Here is a 21,601-nt window from a genome sequence, read left to right on the forward strand (position 1 = left end):
CTGCCACCATAAAAAAGTAAAATCTCTGTATTTCAACATACAAACCCTGAATTTAACTTAGGTGTGGTGGAAAAAATAATTCTTTACATATGTATATATCTATAGCTAAATAATAACAATAATGTTTTCTTTTGTTTGTTAGTGTTTTTTGTTTTTGTTTTTCAATGTGAGAAACAAGCTCCCTCAAATTTTAGGTAATCTTGCAATTTTTTCCTCACAAAAACAAAATATTGGACAACTCATGTATGTTTATATAATAACAAGAGCAATAATAACAACAATAATAATTATTATTATTATGCAAAGAATGCTGTATTGTATATAAATCTGTCTTCCTATAATGTTTAGAAGACAATAAAATCATTTGATTTCCTAGAGATGACTAACAAGTGTTTAATATTGTGGATTTGTAAAAAGAAATAAAGTTTAAAAAATGTGAAGTTGTGAAAAGGAACACAAAAGGCACAGAAATACCACAAAGATTCAGCAATAGGTTCACTTTATTGTCAAAATATTCAACAAAAACCTCAAAAACAGATAATCCTCTGTTGTTTGTACCACTGCAGACATATATGTTGTTTTATGTAAAGGTAGTTGATGCCAACACAAATTACAAAATGCAAGAACATATATTTTGCATGATGCTTTTTCTTGAATACATTAAATTAACGAATAGATATCATACAATTGTGATAAACATACCATGAAATTTACATTAAAACAGTTTGTCAATAAGAGAGGTTTTTTTTAAAGACCCTATGCATATACAGTTCTAAGTGTCAGGTAGGTTTAACTAACGTAAAAAAAAAATCATATCCTTTTATTCTCTCAGCTATTATTTTTCTGTATGTACAAGCTCTGAATGCTTTGACATTTCAACAGTAAAAATGTTTGTGTTGTTAAACTAGAAAAAATAATGAGGTGAATAAGATGTATTTTATAGGTTGCTGTTCTCTAGTCAGTCACTCAGGCAACATTTCTCAGGAGAGATCATGGCCTGAGTAAACATCATTGAGGGGTTACATGTCAGTCAAAGACTGGCTAAGAAAGAAATCATCTATATAGCTGTGTTGCACACATTTATCTTTATATCTTCAGCCTTTCTTTTTTAATACTCAAAATTCTGCCACCTATTCAGGATAACACTACACAATTGAAAAAGAAAAAGAGAAAAACATATTCCTTTAACTTGATAATTGTTCCTAGAGAAGAATCTAGAATCCTCTACAATGTTAAAATATTAAATGAATGAAACTTCAGGAGTTTGCATGACACACTGTATTTCTAAAAAACAAAACAAAACTGGGTGAATTCAATTCAGTGGGAAATTTCATTTGTTTTAAGTATGGGACCAACAAAGGATCAAAAGCAGTCTTTCATTTTTGGGATCCTTAACTGTCAAGTGGAGCAATGGCAGCAATTAGACAGAACTTCCCTTAAGGTTTTATTTGCTCAGATGCTAACTAAAGATCTGAGTTTTATTGAGCTGGGTTTCTGGGATAGGGTTAACGAAGTCAGGTTAGGGAATTGGGGAGGGGATGGACTGCCTATGAAGATGGAAAAAACAAAACAAAAACTGCCACCTCAGCATCCCAAACAAGCCACAGGTACAAATACAGTCATATAAAATCATGTACATATTTTAGAAAAGCTCTGCTCTGGGTCTTCTGGTTTTCTCAAAACATTACCAGTAGGGGTCATAATTTGCAAGAGCTGAATCAGAAAAAAACGACTTGGTTAATTTCAGCAAATCCTCTACATATATTATATATCAGTATGTTACTATATATTATGTTTAACGCTCATTCACGAGTTAAACATGGACTCAAACTCATCAATCCTCTGCCTGGTGTTTCCTCTGGGGATCTTTCTGTAGGACACTGTTTTGTACTTCGATGATTGTTGGCCATCTTTCTTCTTGTCATCTGCAGCATCAGCCTCACCATTCATCACAGGAGACCTTACGGTTTTCATTGGATGTTTTACTGTGCCAGAGGAGATTTTGCTCTCTTGTTCATCTTCCATCGAGGACTGAGCAGGAGCTTCCATCAGTGTCACTTTGTCCTCTGGTCTGCAAAGCGATGTCTGTAGGTCTGAAAATGCACATGTTTTTGAATAATTTAAATACTTCTAGGAAATGACTTAAAATTACTTTCTTTTGCTCCATGGAGGTTTTTGTCCACTAATATTTATCTTAGTTGAGTCAGTGTCATCTTTGTGGAATTTTAATGAATGAACTTTCTGGCTCAAATCTTCACTTTCAGTAACTGTGTTCCAGCCAATCATAGCTGCAGTTATATAATATCCAATGTAGATCTGAACATTTGAAAACAGTAACTTCACTTTGGAACGTTTACAGAACAAATATATCAATGTTTTTACACAGCAATCTGAATTTTGGGTCTATAAAACCGTTTTATTAACGACGTATGACAACACAAAAATAAACCTCACCCATATCTTCTTGTTTCTTATTTTAAATGAAAATTTACCATATCTCACAGAAACAGTATGTATAAGCACTGCTGTATTAGCCTATTTGCAGACCTTGTCTTTGTTAGGAAGTCTTAATGCTGATCTAAAGACTATAACAATAAATTTTTCCTTCTACTCCGCCATATTTTGCAAGCACGTACTTAACTTTTTAGCCAATAAAAGCCAAAATATTCTTAAGAATGAGTTTATTGTTATTCTGTAGATTTCTTAGAAAAAGGTACCCAGCAACATACTGTAATTAGAAGGAATAAAATAAATAATAATATGACCAAAAATACTATGTCTATGTATAATAATACCATGTAAATGATTTTACTCAATAATGGTCTTTTCTACAGTCATTTTGAGCATATTTCGATGCTAAAATGTTTGTAGTTTTACATAAATAAAAAGTTCACTTCTTTCACTTCAGCTATTCTTCAGTCAAATTTTAACATGTTTCCTCGTAAATTTGATATACCGTGGATCTGCCTTTTTCTTGCTCTCCTGTGTGGTACCCCATTTAAAAAAAAAACCAAAACAGAAGTGCATCTAAAGCCAAGCTTATTCTACCTGATAAGTGTCTGATTTAATGTGTGCAGTTCCTACCTGTGACCACAGGTGTCACCAAACCAGCCAGGACTGAAATCTATAGGGAATTCTGTGGTTACCTGTGTGCAATACAGGTGGAGTATTTCCGGAGTTGTCTGCTTCTTCTACTCCAGCTCTTTCACCTGGATGCCGCTCTTGCTCCTGTAAACTACGCTGCGACGTCTCTGTTTGTTCACTTAGATTCAGATGAGCGTCAGCACAGGGAACGTTTGTGTCTGTCACACTGTGTGCAGCAGCAGTTTGGTGTGAAGCGTCTGTGCTGCTCAGAAAAGCCTCCTTGTCACTGCTCGGCGATGTGGGATAAATGTCCCTGCTGTGGGTTTTGGCAGCGACAGCCCCTTTCTCTCCGTCTGTGAGGACTCTGGGAGCTTTGTTTTCTGTGCCGTGATGCAGAGTTTCAGCAGATTGTGGGTCCTGCAGAGGTGACAGAAGGACAGTTTTGGGGGATCAGACTGATCAGGCCTCTTTCCTGGCTCCTCAACCCATTCTTCTGTTTCTTCTTCTTTTACATAAACTTGTTCTTCCTTTTCTTTGTTTACCTCCTTTTCATTTTCAGCGTGATGCTCTCTCAGCTTCTCCACTTTGACTCCTTCTGCATTTCCTCCTGTTATCTGTCTGTCTTGCTCTATTCTCTTTTCATCTACATCTTCTTCTTCCATTCCTCTTCCTGCTCTTTCATCTCCACTTTCCGCTGTTACAGCTTGTTTCATCTCACCCTGACTTTCATCCTCACATACTTTTCCTACTTCTTTCTCATCTTCCTCCTTCTGATACTTAAACCACTCTTCTTACTCATCATTATTTATCTCCACCCCTCTTTTGTTGCTTCCATCCTTCTTCCTCCCTTTATTTCCCTCTTTTTCTCCATCACACTGTTTGACTTCATGGTTTTCTTTCTTTCTGTCTTCTTCTATTTCTCCTTCCTCATTTTCATCGTGTATTTCTTTCTCTACCTCTGCTGTAGAATGTTTCATTTCATCCTCTCACACTTAAACCTCCTTTCTTCTCTCTCGTTCTCTCCCTGTGTCTTTAATTCCTCTTCTCTCTCAGTCATTTCTTCCTCCATCTCTGCTTCTCCTTCCGCTGCTCTTCCCTCCATCTCCTCTTGGTCCATATCTATATTGTCCTCCCTCTTATCTTCTTTCTCCATGTGGCCTCCCTTCTCCTCTTCCTCACCTTCACACCCAGCCTCTCCTTCCATCTCTTTTTCTGTTTTCCTTTCTTTCTCTACACATCTTTCATCCTTTTGGATTTTGTTAATGCTTTCTAGCAGCACGTGTCGTTTCTCAATTCACAGTCTGGTGACCTGGCGGCCACATTTTCAGCCTCATGCTTCATGTGTGTGTGAGTGGACGTGGGTTTGTAATACTTTAATCGCTCAGGTATGAGCTTGCGCTCCAGTTCACTGAGTCCTCCACAAGGTTTCACTTCTCTTTAACTGTGGCACAGACTCCTACCAAAGAATCCAGACTGAAGTAAAGAAACTAAAGAGTAAAGTCCTGAATGCAAATTTCTATTCAAGCATAAAGTTCGATCAGTAAAATACTGCTCTGTGTGTTCTCTTTGCCACAATGAATCTTTGATGCTTATTTCTAATTTCATATTTTCTTTCTTGAATTCTACTAAAGTAGCCTTGCATGACTCATAGGTCTAAATGATACTTATTTAGTTTTACTTCACCTATTTAACTACTCACTAAAACCAATGTTAAATCAGCCAATCACAAGGCTGCCACTCACGTATACATGGTCACAATGACCGGCTGAAGTTTAGACAGAGCATCAGAACAGAGAAGAGCGTTGATTTAAGTGGCTTGGCATGGTTGTTAGTCTAAATATTTCAGATACAGCTGATCTGCTAGGATTTTCCCACACAACCATCTCTAAAGTTTACAGAGAATGATCTGAAAAACAGAAAATAACCAGTGAGCGGTAGTTCTCGGGAAGAAAATGCCTCGTTGAAGTCAAAGGAAAATGACTGCTTTGAGCTGACAACAGTAATTCAACTAACCGCTTGTTACAACAAAAGTGTGTCAAGAGCATCTGAATGGTGTCATGGTCCTGGGTCGTGTGACCCAGTGTTGAGTTTTATGTATCTTTTGTATTCATTTATGCTTTAGCTTAGTTCGTCTAGTTAATTTCTAGGGTGCTGTTTAGCCCTTTGTTTCTTAGTTGTTTATGTCATCTCCCTGTACTCAGTCTCCCTGGATCATGCGTCTACCTGTCACGCGTCATGTCTGCGTGGTTATGTTTAGTTCATGTCATGTCTAATCTCCATGTTTCCTGTTTTATTTTGAAAGTCTGTATTCTATGTCAGTGTATTTAGTTTCACCTCTCCTGTCTTTAGGTTCATGTGTGTCAGCTGTGCTCCCATGTGTGGCCACTTCCCCTGATCATCCCTCATGTGTATTTAGTCTCTGTGTTTCATGCAGTCTGGGTCGTGTCGTCTGTGTTCCCACACTCCATGTCCTCATGGCCAGGCTTTACAGTCATCATCATGGTCCTCTGAGTCTTCTTAGTTTATCAGTATCTGTTTCCCAGTTTAGTTAAGTTTGGTTTAGTCACGGTGTTTCTGCTTCGTGTGAGACCTGTCATCAGCCATAATAAAGGCTCGCTTTCAGTTTAAGTTTACTCCGATCTACTCTCTTGTGTTCGCACCTGGGTCCACCACACACACCACCGCACGGTCTGTCTCCTGAACATTGAACCACACTGCATGTCGCTCTTGTCAGCTAAGGACTGGAAACTGAACCTACATTTCACATAGCTCACCAAAATTGGACAGTAGAAGAGTGGAAGAAAGTTGCCTGGTCTGATAAGTCTGGATGGTAGGGTCAGAACTTGGAAGCGTGGATCTATCTTGCTTTATGTCAGTGGTTCAGCATCACTTCTTAAGCGCAGCCAACCTGAGTGTTGTTGATGACCCTGTCCATGCCATTATGATCACAGTGTATCTATCTTCTGATGGCTGCTTCCAGCAGGATAACTCACCAAAGTTCAAATCATCTAAAACTGGTTTCTTGAACATGACAGTGAGTTTACTGTACAGAGATAGACCCCAAATCACCAGATTACAACCCAGTAGAGCTCTTTTGTGATGTGATGAAACTGCAGACAAATCTGCAGCAAGTGTGTGATGCTGTCATCTCAACATGGACTAAAACGTATGCCACAAAGAATTAAGACAGTTCTGAAAGGAGGTGGTCTTAATTGTCTGTGGATATTAGACTCCCTCTCAGTCCATCCCCTCATGCTCTTTTGTTTCTCTGTCTTTAAAACAACTTCATTCTCATTGGCTGATTGCCTGTACCTGGCATCACCATGAAAAGACATGACCTCTAATTGAGATAAAACAGAGCCAAGAGTAAGAAAAACTATTAGAAACTGAGTGTTGACAGTAGTCTGAAGCTTTTGGCTACAGGATTACCTGTACTTATGTTTGACAACTAGGTCATGCTTATATTGAAAATGCACGACTTGAACAGGATATATGAGACAGAAAATGATGAAAAGCACAATTGGTCCTCTCTAAGAGCATGTGTAACCAGCAGATAACAGGAGCGTTTTGAAAAATGCTCCAGTGAGAGAGTAAACAGTCAAGTACATGAGTTAAAAAGAACAAAATGTTCTGAAAGTGTAACAGCTTGCATTGATTTCCTTTTAACAGTTTCCCCTCTAAATAATACATTTTTAGTTTTCGAACTTATGCTATCTTCATGCAAACTGCTCACCATGTTTTCATGTTTAAAATTTATATAAAAATAAAGTAGAAAAACTCCACAAATTATTAAACATGCCAGGGTATAAAAATGATCCCAGGTGTGTTCTATAACATTATGATAATAAATAATTTTGAAATGTGCAGTAAAAGCAAAGGTTCTAAAACCAGAGCATAAAACCAAAATCCTGTAATTATACAGCAGTACAGACTCCTTGGCTGAGCCTTTTATCTGACTTTAAATGTACATATAAGAGCTTGAAGATCAGCACTCCTGCTGCGGTTTATCCCACTGTGCTATGTAAAGCATTATAAGCTTTAAAGTATGTTACAGTTTCACATGTAGTGGAATTATTTCCATATTTCCCATCCACTACACAGCACATAGTTGTTATCTCACTGAAACCACATCTATACCACTACAGTTAAAGAAATATTATGGTATTTTGTAAATGATGTTATCTTCACATTTTGCATAATTTAGAAATTGTATAAATCTCAAAAGCAATTGCATTTAGTGTCCAAGATGTGGCAGTATAACACGAGAAATGCCATGCTCATGACCACATGCTGTGTGTTTACAAAAATGAAACAGTGTTACACCCATCTCCAATCCCCTTCCTGTATTTTAACTGTTTGCATGGTGTGTGTGTGTTACATGCCTAACTGTCTAAACCTTAGTGGGTGAATGACTAGTTTTAGCTCTTCATTCCCCCCTCACTATGTCCTTTTTCACACTTTAAACCTTGCTTAAGTTTTTGAAATGAGCTGCTGTTTTTGTGAAGCATATTGTGGCTTTTGTTAAGCAACAAAACAAGTTATTAACATCAAAACATCAAATTAGTAAGTAAAAAAACATATTTTTGTCTGCATAAAAAGCCATCAGTCCCACTTCCTGCAAGTGACAATTATATTCATTCCAAAAAACATTCTAGTAATAGTGATTGCTTTGTCACCTGCACAAATATTTTATAAATACAACTTTTTTGTGTTTCTGTTTATTTTTACCATTTAATTTTTTGTTTTTTTGTAGTAAGTTATGGAGGTTTTCAATTTTTTTTCATCACAAAAGATGAAAACAACCTTTATGATGCAGCTTTATTAGGAGCCATTAAACCAAATAAAAAGCCCAAATCATCATTCATCAGAAAATTTATTACAATAGTAAAATTGTGCAAGAGTACAAATTCGAGGGACTTTTCCTATTTTTTTTTTTTTTTAGAAGTTTCACATCATCTTTTCTATGAAAATTTGCATTCATTGTGTTTTACATTCAATTGTGGTACAAGCAGAACCTTAACTGAGAACTGTATTGTGTATTTCTTCCATTTTAATAGTAAAACAGGCTCAAATCCTTAATTTCTTTGCAGTGCTGATGTAATATGAAAAGGTCAAGGTGCATATTTTTCTATGGATGTGAATGCTAGTGTTTTTTGTGCATTAGAATTATTGCAATTTGTACATCCTTTGTTTTCACTCCTCGACCAAACAAAAAGAGCTTTGTGTGAGCTAGCAGCAGCAGCAGCAGCAGCACAGAATTGGCTCTTTTACATTTTCTAAAACCTGTCTGCATCAGTAGTATTTTCTAAGTTTTGCTTCTCTCGCTTTGCCTCCTGCTGAGCTCTCCAAGCAGCGAGAACCTCGTCGTCTTCAGCCTCCGCGGCAGCTCGAGCCCTAATCCTCTGCCTGGTTTGGGCAATGAAGGTGGAGATGTCATCCTCCTCCTCTTCTGTGGCTTCCTGTCTCCTAGTCCTTCTCCCTTCTGTCTCATTGCTTTCGTATCGTGAATGATGAACAGCGCCGTACGGTCTTCCCGGTTGGCTGTAGCTGTGGGATTGTGTGAAGCCATTGCAGGAATATTCTGTGTCTTCACTTGATAGATCTTCGTGTAACCTGGCTCGGTATCTGGAAGTAATGCCATACGTTTCCTCATCATCATCTTCGTCAGCAGCATAAGAGGCTCTTCTGCTTGAGAAGTCAAATTCAGAAGCTGAGGCATCAAGATCATCATAGGGGTCCTCTGATGGACCAGCTTCAGTTCCTGAAGCTGGTTTTCTCGGGGGAGGCCTGACACTTTTCAGCCAGTCATCAATGTTGGTGTTTTTATCTTTCTCCAGCGCTGGGTTAAGATTCAGGCACCCCGATAGACCGTAAGTCCTCTTTGGTTTCTCCTTTTTCTTTGTCTCCTCAAGAAACTCCTCCTCTTTCTTCTTCCTTTCCTCCTCCTCATCTTCATCCTCCTTTGGCTTCTTTTTCTTAAACAGAGTACTGCGTTTGTTGTCTTCCAGGATCTTCTTCTTTTCATAGGTAGACATCTTGTCCCTCATCTCTGACTTGATCTCCTTGTCCATGGCATCCAGTTTATCCAGGTTAACTTGGTCCTGGAAGAGGCTGAAGAGAGGAACACTGGTAGTGGTGATCTTGTTTTTCTTTGAGCCTAGGGTGGAGCCAAGGTTAGAGCCTAATGCTGAGCCTCTACCACTGAGACCGGAGATGCTGCTTGAACCGCCACTGGAGAGGACTGATGCTGCCCTGCCTCGATCTTGTGACAGAGAGCTGGAGTAGGAAGCACCACTCAGCAAGGATGCTTTGTCATCATCGACACTGCGCCTTGAAATCACGTTTGATGGAGCACCAAAGCTCAATTCAGACCCGGCACGTGATGGAGGAGGAAGGCTCATTTCACTCTGCTTCTGTTTGATTGTTTCTGAAACAACATTAGCAATCCAGTTTTGGATGCTAGCCAGATTGACCATTGGTTCACCTCCAGGGCCCTGCACAGTTGGAACTGGGAGGATCGGCGGTACTGGTGGCACAGGATTTGCTGGGATTCCAAACTGTGAGGATCTTGTGCTGCGAGCCTGGGAAACTGAAGAAATTATGGAAGATCTACCACTGAGCATGGACATATTGTCATCATTGGCAACACTTGGCGGCCCTGTAACACCAGCTCCAGCCCAGAAGGCAGATAGAGGTATCGTACCACCACTAACGCAACTTTCTGTTTCCCAGCCACATACGGACTGGCTTTCTTCTAAAGTTTTCTTTGAACGCTCCAGAAGCTCTTCACGTCGTTGTCTTCTTCTGATTGTTGCTAAGTCCTCGCCTCTGCTCAGCTCCAGAATCTCATCTGTGTTCTCTTCCCCGAGACGCTTCTGCTGCCTCAGCTTCCATGCCTGATACGCTGTCAGATTGACGTCTTGCAGAGATGGTGTCCTGGCTTCTTCCTCACCATCACCAACAGAACTTTTCTCTCCATCCTCACGATCTTTCTTGTTCCACCCAAACTGGATTCTCTTGATTCGCCAACGTTCCAGTGGTGACATCTTCTCCTTATTCTTCTGACAGAAGTTAAACATGGAGCTGGTGTCAGAGAGGATGCTATCTACTTCATCATCAATCGTCTTCTTTACTCCTTCGTCTTCAGTGGCAGTGCTCTCACTGCCTTCATCATCTTCTTTCTTGCGGTACCGAGCAGCTGCTTGCTCTTCGATCTCCTTAAGCCGCTGCTTCCAAAGATCAGAGTAACTCATGCAGCTGGAGGTGGACATTGTGTCAGAGGGTGGGCGTCTGTTGCGACGTTTCAGCCGCTCTTTCACAGCTCGTATGTCCTCACTGGTTACGCTCTCCACATCAGTGTCTCCAACTTCTTTTGTCTTCTTTGTAAAAACCCCCGGAAGAGACTGCTCATCTTCCCCATCAGTGTTCAGCTGTGCCTCCCACCACTCATCATTCTGGTATTTTTCATTCCTCCTCTGCCACTCCTGAATCATGCTGTCCAGACCATCATCATCATCATCCCCATCTTCCTTGCCCCCTTGTTCAGATAGAACAAACTTATTTGGGACACCATTGGATACCTGGTTGTTGAACCCATTCTGTGCTCCAGTCAAACCACTTTTAAGTGCTGCAGCAGCTGCAGAGGAGGCAACGCTGCTCATCACACTTTCTCCATCCTCCTCCTCTTCCATCATAATGGAGTTCGCTTTCACCTCAATCATACTCTGCTCTTCCTCTGTGTCCGTATCCTCATCATCCTCTTCCCCAAAGATGCGAGTACGCGCTCGAGCATCAATCACAGAGCACTGGCTTAGTGTTTCGTCGTCATCATCTCGCTCCTCCATGAGGGTCTCATTGAACTCTCTCAGCTGCTTCAGGAAGCCTTCGTTGGGGTTGATGGCACGTTTTTTCCTGATTGAGGTCAGAGCCTCCATGATGGTCATGTTCTGGAAGATCATCAGGTAGCAAGCCACCAGGATAGCAGAACGACTGATGCCCATCATAGAAACAACAAGAACCTTTCCTGCAAGTAAAGGGAACAATGATTACCAATACTGAAGAGTTGAGGCAAATACCATTACTCAGCTACACCCAAAGTAAATGAAGTATGTTATGTATGTACAAATTCTACATGAAATAGTCCACAGTATACATCAGTTTTGATGTCTGCAATAGATTAATGTAGTTAATCTAGTTAAACTTGCAATAATGGCCTATGATCAGATGAGGGCAGCAAAACCGTTGACAAAGCAATAACTTATTACATTTTAGGTTTTATATGTTTCAACTTAAGTGTGCTGAATCCCTTTCTATAATGTTTATGAAGAAAAAAGATTTTTTATGACCAATATATATGACCAATATTTTCTTTTATTTATGACCAATCTTTAGTCTTTGTCTTCACACTCTTTAGAGGAAATGTCTATCTATTTATTTACCTAAATGATCCACTGTATTCACCAGTATATATTTGTGTGTGACTGCCTGCTGGTTTTAGATAAACAGGTCAGGAAGGAAAGGCTTTTAAGAGCTTTTTCTTTTAGAACCAGCAGCATGCTGTGGACAAATTCAAGGTTATAAGTGTGTCACAGCCACGCAGCTTAACTGAAAATCACTGTAAAGTAAAGAGTTTCCTTTCTTCAACACCTATTATTTTAAAACCATTGATTATAAATGCTGTAAACAGAAGTTTGAGTGGGAGGGATTCTATTGTTGATAATGCAGCTTCTGGCTGTATTAATTGCTTCATATCTTATTTTATATCCTAAGACATGTTAAAACTTGCTTTAAAGGCCTTTTTAAACACAATAATCAATATGCAAACCCCACTCTGTGGTATCTGTGCTACCACAGTGATGATTTCTACAATATTAACTGACAAGTGCAAATATAGCAGATACTATAAATAAAACAAATACATTGATATTATACATTTATGAGCGGCTTACTTAGTCTGGTAAATAGTTTAAGGTGTTGCAATATATATAGATTCATATTTATCAGCGTGAAAAACATTTAACATTTAAAACATTTAAGTGAATATTCTATTCTTAATGTTTATGTAAGTGTTTATGATTTAATGCATAGAAAATATACAGGATGTTATGTTCCAGTGGTAAAATGTTCCACAGATCCATTAGGAATTACACACATGTTTATACACCCATTTTCAGGCTCATAACAGGCTGACATCCACTTTCATGGCCAGGTTAGGACTGTCCCTTTACTTAATGACAAATAGAGTAGACATGATATCTGAAGTTAATTCAGAGTTGAATTTTTTATTTTATTGCTTTTCTCCATAATTTTAAATATAAGGCCCAGATGAAGGTCATTGCATATCAAACAGGTCATCATCAGGTTGAATAAACCTGATGAAATCTTAGAGAAATAACAAAAAATGTTAGGAGCAGCCAAATTAACAGTCAGATACATTTTTAAAAGCAGTGACTATAATGACTAGTTCAGCAACATCAAAAGGCCTGAAGGAAGATGAGTAAAAATCATAACGATAGTATTATTTCCATGGTTAAGAAAAACAAGTTCACACGATTTAATCATTTTAAGAACACTCTTGGGGAGGTGGATATATCACTTTTAAAGTCTATGATCAGGTGACAGCTTCATGAATGTAAATACAGAGACTTAACAACAATGTACAACTACTGGTTACACTCAAGAAAAGGAGAGACAGATTAGACCAGAGAAGAGGAGAAACAGTTGAAACCAAGGATAATGTACCAGAATGATGGGAAGAGAGTGGGATAGAGAAGAAGACAACTCATGATCTAAGGGATACCACATGATTTGGTAGAGGCAGTGTTATGGAATGGGCAAGTATGGCTGCCAGTGGAAACAGGCGTCTAGTGTCTACTGACGATGTGACTGCTGTCCACCCCCGAGGCATAATAAAAATAAAACCCAAGAGTTTCTCAGATGACCACATCAGTCACCTGATTGCAACCCAGTAGGGCAGCTTTTCAGTTATTATAGCTAAAACGTGATGCAGAGAGACCCACAAACAAGCAGAAGCTGAAGGTTGCTGCAGTAAAGGCCTGGTAGAGCATCTCAATGAAGGAAATGCAACATTTGGTGATTTCAATGGATTTGAAACTTCAGGAAATCACTGACTTTTAGTTTTTACAAGAACTGTTAACCCTCTGAAAAATATATATCCATAACAGTTAACACAATACATCTTGAAGTAAAATTGGTAGAGGCACTTTAATCATATCTTACCGAGTGGTTTAAAATGTTGCATACGGAGGCCAAACTACAAAAACTGTTTCTTTGTCCATCAAATTTTTGGTGTAACTGTATTATTAAGCTGTTGTTTATGAAGTTTTCAGGCAATATGTTAGGGCATGTTAATTAAGAAACACAATCAACAGCACAGTGACTGTGTCAGCCTCTTCCAGGAACACGCATGTTCTCAGAAGCTGTGACGATGAGAAATTACAGATCAGTTGTTTGGAATATTTCATTGTATCACTGTTGACCTTCACCTGGAGATATGTATTATAAATCTGGAAAAATAAGTGCATTGTGGATCATGACTGTGAGCTAAATAAGAGAATAAATGAATAGTTAAAAGTCTGTGGGAACCAGAGACCAGAAAATGCAGCATTGATGAAAACAGACAAAAAAAAAAGTCTCAAGGTTTCCCAACTTCCATTTCTAATGTCAGATGAAGAGGATGCCTTCAGGTCAAGAAATGAATAAGACATTTATTATAAAGTGGACATACAGAGCAATGACAATCAGGGCTATAGGCTCACCAGTAAGTAGATGGATATAAGAATGTAAAAAGCAAATTTTCTTCAACCCTTCCTATTATAAATTTATTGATTATAAATACTTTAAATATGAACTTTTATTTGATTTTGAGTGGTTTTACCCATGGTGATATCACGTTCTGGAGTACCCTCTCTGTAAAGTAAGGTTTTACTGATTGAGACATAATTAAAAAATGTCTTGTCCTTACAAAATCTTAAAATGAGGTAAATACAACCTAATTTAAACAACAACACTTTACATATTAAACTATTTCAATGTTCACAGTTTTGTTTTTTAGCAGTAACAACTTAAAAAGCAATCATTTTCTATATGTCTTTAACAGTCTTTCACATCGGAAATGAAACAATACTGGAAGAGCATATGGGAGATGGATGCAACCCATAACAGCAATGCTCAGTGGTTAGTGGATCTGAGAGCAGACCACAGCAACCTCCCTGAAAAGGGACCAGTAACCATCACAGTGGAAGACATACAAGAAAGGGTGTCCAGTATGAAGAGTTGGACAGCACCAGGCCCCGACATGGTTCACACCTACTGGCTAAAGAAGCTGACTGCACTCCATGAGCTTCTGGCAGCACAAATGAACCAGCTGATCATTGACAAGAGACACCTGGATGGCTAACTGAAGGCCGGATGGTCCTGATCCTCAAGGACCCCCAGATGGGACCGGCCCCATCCCACGACTGGCCTATAACCTGCCTCAGTACCACATGGAAGCTCCTGTTAGGCATCATAGCAGCTAAGATGAACAAGCACATGGGTCAATACATGAGTGGGGCACAGAAAGGGATTGGCAAGAATACCAAAGGTGCAAAACAACAGCTACTGGTAGGCCGAGAAGTCAGCTGAGACTGCAAGACTAAGCTGACCAACCTGTGCACTGCCTGGATTGATTACAAGAAGGCCTATGACTCAATGCCTCACACCTGGATCCTGGAATGCCTGACCAGGGGCCGGCTATATGCTGGGGCAAGAGGGGGCAATGCCCCCTTAAACAAACGTCCTGCCCCCTTAAGTCAAATTTTTAGAAGTTGAGAAAGAAAATAATAGATTACCCACAAACTGAATATGGACAAGATTTACTACAGTAGCTGAAAAATCCGCTGGAAAAGGCACAAATGAGATGATAGGTTTCACATCTCGTTTGCTCTTTACCTCCGTGCGCTGTTTGTGCAGGCTCACACAGGACTCGGCAGAGAACTCACACCCCACCCTACACCCAGCTATACATCAATTTGATGCATCTTGCCACCGCCTTCAAGTTGGACTCAAGTTTATAAAGAACCCATGTCAAAGTATTGTGGTTAAGTTCAGTCCAACTTATTAACCTGCCTCTGAGATGAAGCGTAGCTGCGAAGAATGTACTTTTGCCTGTTTGGCTTCCAGTTTTCAGCAATGGTGGTAGCTACTTGGTTTTAATATTACTCTTTCTGGGTCACAAAATAAACTTTTAAGATATTTTCAGGCGAGAATGTAGCTGTGTAAACTTCAAATATCTCCTCGATTTATCAAGACATCACATATTTGCAAAAGTGCTCTGACGTTTTCGGAGACGTCTGTTACCCACCAGCTCAATAGCTAGCTGGAGGTTCAAGGCTCATTAGAGCTGGCGAGAACAGAGAACTCCGGGCACATCGTTTTCTAACCCCCTGCGGTCTTTCGCTACTCAGGTTAAACATGATATATAAATCACTTAGATAACTTAAAAATGTTATTGTTTACTCCAGTGTCCTGTTATATTTTCGATAGCAAGGAAATTCAATCTGCAAATTTCATTAAAGGTTTAATAGACTATCATTTTGTCTTTATTTTTAGTTACCACATACCTTAAACACTTCAAGCTGTAAGCTAATGATAGGTACATAAGAGTCGATGCATGCAGGTGCAATAAAATGTACGTTTTACGTCAAATGGATGCATGATCTGATTAGTCGACTAATTGCAAAAATAATCGGTGACTAGTCGACTATGAAAATAATAGTTTGTGGCAGCCCTAATCCAGAGCACCCCACCCAACCCCCACACCTTTCCCGCCTCCATTGCCACCATGTGCCCCCTTTATATTTCTGTCTGGCCCCTCATATATGCCTGTCTAGAACTGGCCAAGGCCTGACCTATACAAGATCAACAGGACCCTAAGAGCCTTCATCAGGAATTCAATGAGGATGTGGCGGATAACACTAGAGGCAATCTTCAAGCCCATAGCACAGGTCACCATCAAGTGTGAGATCTACCAAGGAGGTGCTCTGTCCCCATTGCTCTTCTGCATAGGCCTGAACCCCCACAGTAAGATCATCAACAAGACTGGCTATGGATACCGACTTCTGAATGGAGCAGTTGTCAGCCACCTCCTGTACATGGATGAAATCAAGCTTTATGCCAAGAGTGAATGAGACATCGATTCACTGATCCACACTACCAGGCTATACAGCAATGACATCAGAATATTGTTCGGACTGCAGAAATGTAGTCGGATGATAACAAAGAGAGGGAAGGTAGTCAGAACTGAGGGGATCCAACTACCAGAAGGCAACATTGCAGGCATAGAGGAGAGGTACAAGTACCTGGGGATCCTACAGGCAAATGGGAATCATGAAGAGGCCACTGGGAAAGCTGGAACCACCAAGTACCTGCAGAGTGTTGGCAAGTCCTGAGGAGTCAGGTGAACTGTAAGAACAAGATCAATATCTATGCCATCCCATCCAGGTACCTGATCAGGTACCTGGATGGGATAATAAGTTGGCCAAAGGAGGAGATAGAAGCCACTGACATCAAGATATAAATCCAGCACAACCCAGCACATAACAGCAGGGTGCAAGATGCTAGCAAGCAGGGCACATATGGAACTCCATAAGCAAGTGTCTGGCATAGTATACAGAAACATCAAATACAGGCCAGGAGTCCTGGCCTGTATTTGATGTTTCTGTATACTATGCCAGACATAGCCAGGACTTCCAGGCCAAATACGGCCTGGAAGTCCTGTTCAAAATGGGTGATGCCCCCAAGGACGGTGGAGAATGACCAAGCTAAGATCCTGTGGGCTTTGAGATACAGATGGACAAAATGGTGGTGGCTAACCAACTGGACATAGTGGTGGTAGACAAACAGAAGAAGTATATTAATAGTATATTATATATAAACAGTGTAATAGTATTGTACACATAATATTGCACATTTCACAGATCTCAGTAAGTATTGCACATTAATAAGTGATTTTTGTACATTCAAAATGAGGTAAAGTAGTGCTGTGTTATTTTAAGTGTTCAGTTGTTTTTTGTTAGCTATCAGTCTGACAATTGCGGGAAAGAAGCAGTTGAAAAACCTTGTTCTGTGATGATGCTGTCTGCTTTGTTGTGTCTCAGATTGTACGTAACAATTTTTGTGTCTGTGCAGAGGGTGAGCTGGACGGTGTGTGTCCCTAATAATTCTCTCTTTTTTTGGCAGGGTTGAGGATGAGGTCATTTTCCTCTCTGTAGGAATGAACACTGTCTACCAGAGTCGTGTACCCACTCCTTGATGAGCCCCATGATGGTGGTGTCGTCAGCGTATTTGATGACGATGGAGTTTTCCTTGGTGGAGACATAGTCATAGGTGTACAGGGTGAAGAGCTTGGGGCTGAGACAGCAGCCCTGTGGAGATCCTGTGCTGACTGTGAGCACCTCCTATGCTCACCACTTGTGGTCTGGCTGTCAAAACGTCCAGAATCCGGTTACGGGTCAGAGTCGGGATGCCAAGGTCTGTCTGCTTCTGTCAGCTTGCCTGGGGGGATGGTGTTGAATGCAGAGCTGTAGTCCAGGAAGAGCATCCTGACATGCGTTCTGTTGCTTTCCAGGTGTTGCAGTGTGTGTTGCAGGGCTATTGCTGTTGCATCATCCACTGATTGATTGGCAGTGTTGGGACTAACGCGTTACAGTAACTACGTTATTATTGTGGTAACGAGCACGGTAACTAGTTATTATGCCAAAATCAGGAACGCGTTAGTCGTTACTGGGATTTAGATAGGGTCGTTACTTGTTACTTCGCGTGGTGGCTATCGCGGAGCTTCCACAGATTCAGTAACATTAGCAAGTGGTGGAGGCCAGCAGGTGGATGAAGGAAAGGGGACGCAGAACGAAAAGAGACCCGAGGCGGCTGCCGGTCCAAGTGTGAACTGAACTTCAGGTAAGAAGTTATGACCTGCAGTCTCTCTGGGTCAGATATAAACCAAGTTTAGGTGGAGTTTATTTTCGTTATTCTGACTTTTTCCGTACTGCGTGCTAGCTAGCATGACGGGGTTTCTATACAGCTGGGTGGGTGCTATGAAGTTAATGATGTTGAACTTTATTTTGTTCATAAGTTATTAGAGTTGCCAACCCTCCCGTCTGGTATTCAGAGAAAATATTACGCGTTTCTTATTGAGGTGAAAAGGAACAGTTTGTCCCGTAATTCAGCTACAATGAAAAAGGCACAAAGCTGGAGTTATTCTGTGTTTACGCTGCACAGCTGCCTCTTCTTCTCTCATCCTCTCCCCCTCCCTCTCCCGTTTCTGCTTCAATCATGAAAACTGATCAGTGATCAGCTGATCGGCTCTCTTGTTTGTTTATCGCCCACTTTGCGCCGAAAGAGGAAACCAGCGGATGTCGCGCTAAACAACAGCAGCACGTTTAAGCTTGATCAGCTGTTGTTAGAATTTATTTAATATTAATTTCTAGTATCAGCTGATGTTTGCTGGAGCCACAGCTGTAAAAGCTGCTGGTCATGATATGGTTTGGTTATCTGGTGAGAGGGAAACATGAAGATGAAACCAGGAGATGTCCTTACTGGATCATCAGAGCTGTGATGGAGAAACAGGTTTACCTTTTAGTTAACATGAACGAGTTGAAGGGAAGTTATGAACTGTTTCTGAGAGACAAATAACCCCAGGATCCTTTTTTATGTAGCTGACAGCTGGTAACTGTGCAGGTGCGGATCTAGCAAAGTGTTGCCAGGGGGGCCAGGTAGGGCATTAACGGGGAAAGGGGGGCACAAAGAAATACTTTTCTTTCTTATTCTCATTTAAAATGTCTAGCTTTTAAAAAATAATTATCTGAATCTTACAACAAACAATTGATAGATTGATGCATATATACCATCAGAACAGTGTACATCACTGTCACAACAGTGTTTGTTTTCATTCAAAGGCTTTATGATTTTTGCTATAATGGTGGGCCGGTCTCTAGTTGTGTGTAGTAGTTGTGTGCCGGGTGGCGGCCAGGAGCGGAGGCCCTGGAGGACTGACCCCCGGCTGCCAAGACTGGCAATAGGGACATGGAATGTCACCTCTCTGGTGGGGAAGGAGCCTGAGTTAGTGCGTGAGGTTGAGAGGTACCGGCTAGATATAGTCGGGCTCACCTCTACGCATGGCTTGGGCTCTGGAACCAGTCTCCTGGAGAGGGGCTGGACTCTGTCTCAGTCTGGAGTTGCCCCTGGTGAGAGGCGGCGGGCTGGGGTGGGTATCCTAATATCCCCTCGGCTTGCTGCCGGTACGTTGGGGTTTTTCCCGGTGGACGAGAGGGTTTGTTCCCTGCGCCTTAGGGTCGGGGAACGGGTCCTGACTGTCATCTGCGCTTATGCGCCGAGTGGCAGTTCAGAGTACCCAGCCTTCTTAGAGTCCCTGGGGGGGTGGGGGGGGGGGGGGTGCTGGAGGGTGCTCCACCTGGAGACTCTGTTGTCCTGCTGGGAGACTTCAATGCTCACGTGGGTAACGACAGCGAGACCTGGAGGGGCGTGATTGGGAAGAACGGCCTCCCTGATCTGAACCCGAGCGGTGCTCTGTTATTGGACTTCTGTGCTAATCACAGTTTGGCCATAACGAACACCCTGTTCGAACATAAGAGTGTCCATAAGTGCACGTGGCACCAGGACGCTCTAGGCCGTAGGTCGATGATCGATTTTGTAATCGTATCAGCAGATCTGCGACCATATGTTCTGGACACTCGGGTAAAGAGAGGGGCTGAGCTGTCAACTGATCACCACCTGGTGGTGAGTTGGATCAGGTGGCGGGGGAAGACGCTGGACAGACCTGGTGCACCTAAACGCGTAGTGAGGGTGTGCTGGGAACGTCTAGCAGAGGCCCCAGTCCGCGAGATCTTCAACGCACACCTCCGGCAGAGCTTCAACAGCATTCCGAGGGAGACTGGGGACATTGAGTCCGAATGGACCATGTTCAGCGTCTCCATTGCCGGAGCTGCTGCATTGAGCTGCAGCCGCAAGGTGGTTGGTGCCTGCCGTGGTGGTAATCCCCGAACCAAATGGTGGACACCAGAGGTGAAGGGAGCCACCAGGCTGAAGAAGGAGTCCTATCGGGCTTGGTTAGCCTGTGGGACTCCGGAGGCAGCCGACAGGTATCGACAGGCCAAGCGGAATGCGGCTCGGGCAGTGGCTGAAGCAAAAACTCGGGTGTGGGAGGAGTTCGGAGAGGCCATGGAAAAAGACTTTCGGACTGCCTCGAAGAGATTCTGGCAAACCGTCAGACGTCTCAGGAGGGGAAAGCGGTGCTCTACCTGCACTGTGTATAGTGCTGGCGGAGCGCTGCTGACGTCGACTGAGAAAATTGTCAGGCGGTGGAAGGAATACTTCGAGGACCTCCTTAATCCCACTGACACGTCTTCCGAGGAGGAAGCATAGTCTGGGGATGAGGGAATGGTTCACAGCTGAGTGTGAAGCAGCGGGAATGAGGATCAGCACCTCCAAATCTGAGGCCATGGTTCTCAGCCGGAAAAGGGTGGAGTGCCCACTCCGGGTCGGGGATGAGCTCCTGCCCCAAGTGGAGGAGTTCAAGTATCTCGGGGTCTTGTTCGCGAGTGATGGGAGAAGGGAGCCGGAGATCGACAGACGGATTGGGGCTGCAGCTGCAGTAATGCGGACGCTGCACCGGTCCGTCGTGGTGAAGAGGGAGCTGAGTGTAAAAGCGAAGCTCTCAATTTACCGGTCGATCTACGTCCCTACCCTCACCTATGGCCACGAGCTGTGGGTAGTGACCGAAAGACCGAGATCGCGGATACAAGCGGCAGAAATGAGCTTCCTCCGAAGGGTGGCTGGCCTCTCCCTTAGAGATAGGGTGAGAAGTTCGACCATCCGGGAGGGGCTCAGAGTAGAGCAGCTGCTGCTCCACATCGAAAGGAGCCAGCTGAGGTGGTTCGGGCATCTGACAAGGATGCCCCCTGGGCGCCTCTTGGGTGAGGTGTTCCAGGCATGTCCCACCGGGAGGAGGCCCCGGGGCAGACCCAGGACACGCTGGAGAGATTATATCTCTCGGCTGGCCTGGGAACGCCTTGGTATTCCCCCGGATAAGCTGGAGGAGGTGGCTGGGGAGAGGGAGGTCTGGGCCTCTTTGCTTAGGCTGCTGCCCCCGCGACCCGGCCCCGGACAAAGCGGATGAAGATGGATGGATGGACGGTCTCTAGTCAAAATGCCCAGGCCAATTTTCTGTCCCAGTCCAGCCCTGTATGCAGCTCATCTGCAGTCTGGTGTTACCTACATCTTCCTATTCAGAAGGAAGAATTTCTGAGTTCTGAGTACAATCAAAGCACCACGACTGCAGTTTTTGTGTTGGATGTAAAAGGCGCACATGACACTGTGACGTAGGCTAGAATCATGGCAGCAGTCAATGACGGTCCAGGCGTGGGATTTCTCTCGTGGAAATTTGCACATTATCTTTTCCTTTCTATTGGTAGGTGGCACAGTGCACTTGTGGCAAGTA

General features: G+C 42.2%; 1 protein-coding gene and 1 non-coding gene across 3 annotated transcripts in view; both read right to left on the minus strand.

Moving 5' to 3' along the window:
* Positions 1 to 482: 482 nt before the first annotated feature.
* Positions 483 to 4,890, minus strand: LOC113015927 (uncharacterized). Its single transcript, XR_013905659.1, has 2 exons — positions 3,147 to 4,890; positions 483 to 2,093 (listed from the first exon to the last, which is right to left on the minus strand). It is a non-coding gene; the product is annotated as an uncharacterized LOC113015927 (transcript).
* A 3,048-nt stretch (positions 4,891 to 7,938) lies between these two features.
* Positions 7,939 to 21,601, minus strand: part of styxl2 (serine/threonine/tyrosine interacting like 2) — a 35,991-nt gene continuing 22,328 nt past the window's right edge. For both annotated transcript variants that reach the window (XM_026159376.2, XM_026159377.2), the window contains exon 6: positions 7,939 to 11,107. In XM_026159376.2, the coding sequence (XP_026015161.2) occupies positions 8,361 to 11,107 (2,747 nt within the window). In that variant the 3' untranslated portion in view covers positions 7,939 to 8,360. The remainder of the gene's footprint in view (positions 11,108 to 21,601) is intronic.

Source organism: Astatotilapia calliptera, chromosome 23 (assembly GCF_964374335.1).
Source record: "Astatotilapia calliptera chromosome 23, fAstCal68.1, whole genome shotgun sequence".
Lineage (NCBI taxonomy): Eukaryota > Metazoa > Chordata > Actinopteri > Cichliformes > Cichlidae > Astatotilapia > Astatotilapia calliptera.